This window comes from Chrysemys picta, chromosome 1 (assembly GCF_011386835.1).
Source record: "Chrysemys picta bellii isolate R12L10 chromosome 1, ASM1138683v2, whole genome shotgun sequence".
Lineage (NCBI taxonomy): Eukaryota > Metazoa > Chordata > Testudines > Emydidae > Chrysemys > Chrysemys picta.
Window position 1 is genome coordinate 344,784,609 of NC_088791.1, and position 8,447 is coordinate 344,793,055.

General features: G+C 55.1%; 1 protein-coding gene across 1 annotated transcript; it reads right to left on the reverse strand.

The window, feature by feature from the left end:
- Positions 1 to 4,210: 4,210 nt before the first annotated feature.
- On the reverse strand, positions 4,211 to 7,752 carry TPBGL (trophoblast glycoprotein like). The gene has a single exon (XM_005289439.5). The coding sequence runs from the start codon at positions 7,513 to 7,515 to the stop codon at positions 6,433 to 6,435; it is 1,083 nt and encodes a 360-aa protein (XP_005289496.1). The 5' UTR covers positions 7,516 to 7,752; the 3' UTR covers positions 4,211 to 6,432.
- Between the last annotated feature and the right edge of the window lie 695 nt (positions 7,753 to 8,447).

Consider the following 8,447-nt stretch of genomic DNA (forward strand, 5'->3'; position numbering starts at 1 on the left):
CTGGCCTAATTCTCCACCGTTACATCAGTTTTAGGCCACTACAGCCCCATTCAGACCAGCAGAGTCATACAGACGTAAAGCTGGTGCAACACCGTGGAGAAATCGGAGCTGTGGGAATCCCTCTGTGAAATGTGTTGGCGAATGAGCTCCTTTCTGTCAGATCTTGCAGCCTGCTACACGACTCTACAGAGCAGGGCTGTGACACCATTGCATTCTATAGGCTGGGCCAAAAGAATGATAGAAAACGTATCACGTCCTGTTCAATTTTGAAGGACTTTTCCCTAACAGAAAGCATATACTGAAGATAAGGAACTCTTTAGCATGTTATGGCTGAAATGTTACGGGCCTGATCCTCAGCTGGCATAGGATCTTCACATATTCCAGTGATAGGGCACTGCACGGGAAATCCGAAGACCTGGGTTCTTAATCCTGGCTTTACTGCTGACTTACTGGGTGACCTTCATGGCCCCTATCCATGCCTCAGTTTCCCCTCCTATTCATTGTCGGTCTTGTCAATTTAGACTGTAAGCCCTTTAGGGGAGGGACTGTCTCATTAGGTGTATGCTCACCTAGCATCATGGGGCCCCACTCTTGACTGAGACCTCCAGCCACTACTGCAATACAATTAATAACGGCGTTAGCTGAAATAGCGCCACTGATTTCATTGGCGCTGGGCCAATTCACACCAGCTGAGGAGCCGGCCACACACACATACAGAGGGTTACAGATATATAAAGACACGCCGTTTCCCCCAACCCTGTTTTCATCTGAAAACCCCGTGGTTGGTTTCTTTTTAGCAAATGAAAAACGAAGAGGACAATAACCCACTGTCAATCTCACCGACTGCACATTCTGCCTTGTGGCAGCTGGGCTGGTTTCCCGCAGCTGCGATTGTGCAGTGAGCTTGAGTGGTGCGGTTTCCTTTCGGGGAGTTTTTGGAATGCCACAGAGAGATGCAGCATTTGGATTGTTCGTGTCTGTCCTCAAAAGGGCGGGGGCTCGATTCTGCTTATTGTGGTTTTCCACGGCTCTCACTCCCTGGATTTCAGTGACGACTCCTGGTTTACACCAGACACGTCAGAGGAGAATCAGGCCATGGAAGCTCTAATTTACCCAAAGTACTTTGCCTGGACAGCAAAGCTATGGCTTGAAGGGCAAACAGACACCATGAATCTGCAAACCAGCGGCCCAGTCCTGCTCCCAGTGAAAGCAGAGCTCCCATTCACTTCAGTGGGAGAAGAATCAAATCCCAGAGCATTAAGGAACGAGAGAAATTACAGAAAAACCATCATTCAAAATAAGCTGAGGTCTATCCATGCAAGCAAATGACACCCTGCAATACAGATCACTGCAACCCACTTCCCGTCAGCTCTAAAACCACAGCAACTCGCCCGTGAGAGTCTGGGGGTCCCCAGCAAAAGAAGCTCTATGGGAAACAGAGCAAATAACTGTGAGAATCCAAAAGGAGTATTGTGCTTTACTGGCATCCACTGAACAAGGGCCCAGTCCTGCACAGCTGTAATCACACAGGGAGGGCCAATGAAGCCAAGGGCCTGATCACCATCCTGCAGGAATGGGGGACTCAGGCCCTCTGGAGTTTTCTTTAAACTGAGGGTGGGCAGGGAGTTCACCTCCAAGACCAGTCCCAGGCCAGGGCCTGTACCTAGGCTCGCTGGGCAGGCCTACACGGCAACTTTCCTGTTGTCACTGGAAATCCCTCTCAACACGTACAGGGACCCGGGCCCACATGCACAAAGGTATCTGGAAGTCAGGAGTCTACCCTTGTGGATCTGAGCCCCTCTGTATGCAGATCTCGCAGAGCCCACTGGAGCTACACACGTGAATGAGGGTTTGCGGGACCAGGCCCTTACACAGTACACCGAGTTAACTCCGGGGGACAGGAAAACAACATGGGGAAAAGGGAGAGTTAGAGACGATGAACCTTACAGGGATATGAGACATATTTTGAGGCTGCATATTTGTTCACCCTTCCACAGGAAAACATAGATACGGTGTTATTATTACAACTGCCAGCTGGATCACAGACCCGCCTATTCCTTGTTTCTCAAGATGATAAAGTAGCAGGCACCTTTAATTTGTTTTAGGGAGTTTGCAGCAAAATTCCTTCTGGTTTACACTGTGCATTTAATTCCTTTAGGAGCAGGGGAGCTCAGTGGTGCAGCGGGTTAGTACAGCAACGGGGCATTCAATTCGCAGTTCCCATAAACTACAGGCCTCATCCTACTCTCCATTTATGCATTACACCAGATCTGGCTTCTTTCGAAGCCAATGGGATTTGTGCTACAGAATCTGGCCCATTGGGCCTGCAGCTGAAAAGGAGCCGAGGTTTGCTTAGCTCAGGAACGGTAGGGCACAGGTGCTGCAGGAAAGGACCAAGGTGTATTGGAGGCGTGCACAGCACTCAGCCTTGCTCTGCTGGTGTTAGGAAATCCTTCCCTTTGATGAGTAGGAAAAAAACGGACTCCCACATTTTTAGAAAAACAAACAAACCCTTTTTTAGAAAATAGAGACTTTGCATCTCAGATCTCTGGCTTCATGAAGCAAGAGCCCTTTGCTCCCACAAACATTCTGCCTTCTTTATTTATTGAATATGTTCAAAAAGTTACTGGCAGACAGGTCAGGCATAATTAGATTAAACCATATCACAAACTGACAAAGCCACGTGCAATGAAAACGCTGCATAAACTTGGAGACATATTTTGTCCAAGTATTAATCTTAGGCTTCTGAGCTGCTCGGTGAGAAAGCCCCATTTATGAAACACAGAGAGAGGCTGACACTTCTAGAAATGGGAGCTGAAAGTTGGGCTTCTAAAGTTCACATTTAGGCACCTACAGGTGAAATTTTCAAAAGCGTCTGTGTGATTTACGAGCACGAGGGCCCTTGAAGCTGGCAGGGATTTTGCCATTGCATTCAATAGGCATGGATCCACGGCCCAAGTCTGCAGGGTGCTTTCCACACGGAGCCTGGGCTCTTTACTCAATGCAGACAGTGGGAGATTTGCCTGAGCAAGGACTGCGAGACTCTTAGCTCCCTTTCCTGAGAGCTGCTCAATGCAGATTTCCCCCTGGGATTTCAGTGAGGCTCATGGGGCCACAGGGCTGCCCCGCATAGAGCAACTTGCAGACTTTGGACCTGGATGTGCTAATGCCTTAGAGTAGAACAATAATAATCCACATTGCCTTGCTTCCAAGCATTGCAAAGCACGCTAGAAACAATAAGGGCTGGATCCTGGGCCCAGGGACGTCAGCGGGAGTACTGCTGTCGACTCCGTTGTGATCAGGCTTTAATGTATTAGGGCTCACAACACTCCAGTGAAGTATGTAAATGTTGTTATCCTGCTATGACCGAGAGGCAAACACAGACCAAGTGAAGGCCATTTTCAGTCGGGTCCGCTCATTTTGGGTGCCTCCCTTTTAAGGAGTCCCACTTCAGAGAAAGCTACAGCTTGGTTTTCAGAGATACGGTGCACCTGCAGCTCCCCTGGCTGCCAGCTGGAGCTGGGGGCAGGGGGCCTCAGCAGGCTAAAGACGTTGCTATACTTAGGCAGCGGAGCACGGAGGAACCCAGAATTATTGGCCACTTTGGAAATGAAGGTCTAAGTCAGGGGTTCTCAAACTTCATTGCATGGTGACCCCTTTCTGACAACAAAAATTGCTACACGACCCCAGGAGTGGGGACTGAAGCCTGAACCCACCCAAGCCCCACTGCCCTGGGCCAATTCCAAAGCCTGGTGGGGCCAAAACGGAAGCCCAAAGGTTTCTGCCCCAGGCGGGGGGCCTGTAACCTGAGCCCCACCACCCAGGGCTGAAGCCCTCAGGCTTTGGCTTTGACCCCGGGTGGTGGAGCTTGGGCTTTGGCCCTGGGCCCCAGCAAATCTAATGCCAGCCCTGGTGACCCCATTAAAACAGGGTCCCGACCCACTTTGGGGTCCCAACCCCCAGTTTGAGAACCGCTGGTCTACGTCATTTATCCTAGGTCACACAGCAAGTTTGGGTCAGAATGATTAGAACCCAAGTGCTGTGCACTAACCCTTAAACCCATTCTGCTTCCCTAGCCACAGAACGAGCAATAGCACAGAAGTTTATACGGAACCATCTATTTACAGAGATTTCTTAGTACCTAACGGTCTTGCTCTGCAAAACATGGATCATAACAACAACATTGCTTCAGCCATGAAGTAGTCAGAAATTATTGCAATAAGCTTTATAGAAAACATCCAATACACCGGAGGCAGCTTTCAGTATATTTGCTCTAGTATATACACTAGCAGGCGCAGATCGAAGCAAACCTGTGCAAGATATTGAGAGCTTTTTTTTTTTAAAAAACAGTTATGAAGAGTGTTGAGACAGTCGACTCTAGATTATACTTCGCAGTCGGAAATGAGTTGCTTCCATGTGGTTTAGCAACATGCATACAGCCTGCAGGGAAGTTTGTTGTTGTGCAGGTGCATTATTTTGTGCCTGAGAAAAGTCATAATTTTTGTGGAACAAAACCGTAATAAATAAATGGGCTCAGCAGATCATATGACTTCTTGTGGGGTTTTTTTGTTTTCTTTTCCTCTGTGTTTGGAGCAAAAAAAAAAATCAAGTTAGTTTTGCATTTGTTAGAAATATACTAGGAAAGAGAACTGTACAGGGTAAAAGTCTAGGCTCCAAAAAATCCAGGAAACAAGTTTAATACCATCTAGCCCGTTGCTTTCAGCAACTCACCAAGTAAAAACTCACCCCACGGTCCATGTGCATAAAGTAAATTCACAGGGAGTTGTATTCTAGCTTGTGGCAGAAGGTTGGTTTTTTTTTTTACAAAGGAAAAATTAAAAGGATCTCCTGGAGTAACTAGGAGTTGCGTGTGCATGGAGCTCTTCAGTGCATTCATAACTCCCGCAGGGCATGGGAGGGTCTTTTGCTGGGGTCAGGCCCATGGATTCTTCCCTGGACACTGACGATGGTTTTGGAGGAGCATCCTATGGGACATAGGGAGAGGGTTCTTCTGTTAGGGCAGTGGAACACGTGCTGTCACACACCCTGGAGGAGTGAAGGGCTTTCTTTCGAAAGGGATGTGTTCATTCAAAAGGGATCCTGTACATTCATTACCCCCCCCCCCCCCGTGGATTCTGGGCGGGAGGGGTTCTTCGGGAGTGGTTCCTGCATAGTTATTTCTGCATGGACCTGGGTGTTTCCTGTACATTCACACCACACCCCCTCGACCATTGGGGTGGGGAGAGAAGGGCCTCTCAGGGTGGAGCCAGTGAATTCCCAACTGGGGGTTTATTCTAGGCGAAGAGTCCTGTACATTCACATGCCCCTAGAACACTGGTGGGAGGGTGGGTGTGATGGATCCCGTGCGGTCTCTCTAATGCCGGTTATTCATTTGAAGGTGGGCAGCTCTCTCATTCACAATCCCCAGGACCCTTGAGGGGGACGTATTATTCTGGGGACTGGATGCTGTGCAGTGAGCCAAGGGGGGTGGAGGGGATCCTGTGCAGTTTTCTTAGTTTTGTGGGAGGGCTGTTACTATCTTGAGGATGGATTCTGTGCTATCTTGAGTGGGTTGGCAAAAAGCTGTTCTCCTGGAGGTGAGGGCTGGTGGAGGGGTGTTTTGCTGGGTGTTCCCTGGACAGGTGGGTGTTGTCCTGGGGAGTGGGGTTCCCTCTGGTTGGAAGTGCCCCCTGTCAGGCATGAAGGGAGAGGGGAGTATTCCCAAGTAGTGGGTGGGTGGGTGGAAGGTATTCCCTGGGTAGAGGATGGGGGTTGGTGAAGGGTATTCTTCTGGGGGTTGTTCCATGAGTAGATGGGCAACAGTGGGGGGAAGGGTGCCCCTCTGGGGAGTGGGTGGGATTGGTGGAGTGGGGTTTTATGAGATAATCCGTGGGTGGATAGATATTCGCCTGCATGGGGATATGCCCTAGTTGGTGAATGGATGTGGGGATTTCCTGGATAGTGGTATCCCTACTCATGTGTGTGGGACACACTCCTTGGGCAATGAGGTGGGACCTCCAAGGACTGTGGGTAGTGGTTGGAGGAGTGGGATCCCCAAGGGCTGGAGGGGTGGGATCCCCAAGGGCTGTGGGTAATGGGTGTTGGGAGGTGGGATCCCCAAGGGCTGGAGGGGTGGAATCCCCAAGGGCCAGGAGTGGGGGTTTGGGGTGGGATCCCCAAGGGCTGGAGGGGTGGAATCCCCAAGGGCCAGGAGTGGGGGTTTGGGGTGGGATCCCCAAGGGCTGTGGGTAGTAGGCAGATGGATGGGAACCTCAAGGACTGAGGGAAAGATCCCCGAGGGCCAGGGGTGGGATCCCAACGGGTTATGGGTGGAGGAGTGGGATCCCCGGGGGCCGGGGGTGGGGTCTGGAAGGGTGGGATCCCTGCGTGCGGCAGGGCTATCTGGCGTCGAGGTGGGCCCTGCACTCTGGCTCAGAGCCCCGAGGGGCTGGTGCTGGCCCGCCGCGGGTCGGTGTCCTGCTCATAGCGGTAGTGGTAGCCCTCCATCTGGTCCCGGCAGGCCTCCCGCAGGTTGTTGAGCCAGCGCTTGATGCCCCTGCGGTTGAGGTACAGCACCATGAGGAAGATGACCCCGATCAGCGCCAGCACAATGCCGAAGAACACGTAGGAGGCGGTCTCCAGTTCCTTCTGCTCGCCGGCCTCCTCGGGCCGCGGCTCCCAGCCGGCCCCGCATCCCAGCTGCTCCAGGCGGAGGCGCAGCACAGGCGAGCCGCTCAGCTCCCGCGGGGCGGCGCAGCGCAGGCTGCGCGCGTCGGGCACCCTCCAACTGGCGTTGCGCATCCAGCCCAGCAGCGGGCGCAGGGCGCAGTCGCAGCGCAGCGGGTTGGAGCCCAGGTAGAGCTGGAGCCTGCCCAGCGGGGCTGAGTCCAACCAGGCCAGCTCCTCGGGGCTCAGCCCCTGCAGCGAGTTGTTCCGCAGATCCAGCTCCTCCAGCCCCTCCGGCAGCGCGGCGCCCGGCAGCGCCCGCAGCCCGTTGCCCGCCAGCTCCAGCCGCCGCAGGCTCAGGTTGCGCAGGGCGCCGGCCAGCGGCTCCTCGCCCAGCAGCAGCAGCGCCTGGTTGAGCTTGAGGGTGCGCAGCCGCGGGCAGCCGCGGAAGGCGCCGCCGGCCAGGGCGCGCAGCGGGTTGTGGCTGAGGTCCAGCGCCGCCAGGCCGGGCAGCCCCTGGAAGGCGCGATCCTCGATGGCCTGGATGTTGTCGCGGGGCAGCAGCAGCCGGCTCAGGTCGCCCAGCGGCCGGCTCGCGTGGCCGGCGAAGGCAGCCCGGCGCAGCACCGTCAGGTTGCCGCCCGCGATGGTGAGGTTGCGCACCCCGCGGGGCAGGTCCCGCGGCGGCTCCTGCAGGCGCACGTAGCTGCACTGGTCCAGCTCCGGCGTGGCGAAGCAGTAGCAGTGCCCCGGGCAGCCCTGCCCGGCCTGGAGCAGCGGCAGCAGCAGCACCCCCAGCCACCGGAGCAGGGAGCGGGCGCGGGTGCCCAGCGGCCGCCTCCCTGCCATGCTCCCTGCCTGGGCATCGAGTCCCTGCGCGGGGGGGCGGACTCCCAAAGCGGCCCCCCGGGGATCCCGCTCACAGCCCCAGCCGCTCAGCGCAAGGCGGGAGCCGGGCGGCCCCGGGCCGCCTCATTTCACACACGCCCAGCGCCCGCTGCTAAGTGTGAACGGGAGAGACGCGGCTCCCAAAGTGAGAGCGAGGGGCGGGGCGGGGGTGGGGTCCGCGCTCCCGCAGCTGCCGCTGGCACTCGCCGTCCCCTGACGTCTCCTCCCTGTCAGCTGGGCGGGGGAGCTCCCAGACCGGCCTCTGCCCTTCTCGGGGGCGGATGAAGCCCTCTCCGCTGGGGAGCAGGCAGCGAGGCGCCCCGATCTGTTCTTGGTTGCCCCCCGGGGCCGTGTGATCAGAGCTCCCCAGCTCCCCCCTCTACCAGTGGCAAAGCACACGATCCAGGGGGCACGTTTCGCTTGTGGGGGGTGGCGAGGGAAGCCGAGGCGTCCTGCCTGTGCCAGGCGACAGCCGGCAGCAGCTCGTGAAAGGTTGGTGAAAACCGGGATTCAGCCCGCCCCGCCACTGGCTTCGTGGCACCGGGATAAAGATTTCATCCCTGCCCGTTCAGCGGCCACTTCTGCGCTCCCACACCGAGAAGTTTCTCTTTAGCGGTGTTCAAAGTGCGGCCAGTTCCTGCTCTTATTTAGCCCTGGCACGCTGGGGGAGGAGAGGGGGTGCCCGCTATTTAGAGTTTCTTTCAGGTCAGCGCTGCCCTGTCTGTGATGGAAAGGGAGGAGAACAGGCGTAGCTGCTTGGGCTCTGGAGAAACAGACGAGAGGGGTGAGTTGGGTGTGTGGTGGAGTGGAGGTGTTTAGCCTGTCTTTGTGCACACGGGATACTTTTTTATCGTTTATTTCCCTTTGTGGATTTCCCGAGCTGTGGGCCAGAT

Bases quoted from the DNA above. Each gene is read 5' to 3' on its own strand.
- TPBGL (XM_005289439.5), bottom strand. From the start codon at position 7,515: ATGGCAGGGAGGCGGCCGCTGGGCACCCGCGCCCGCTCCCTGCTCCGG.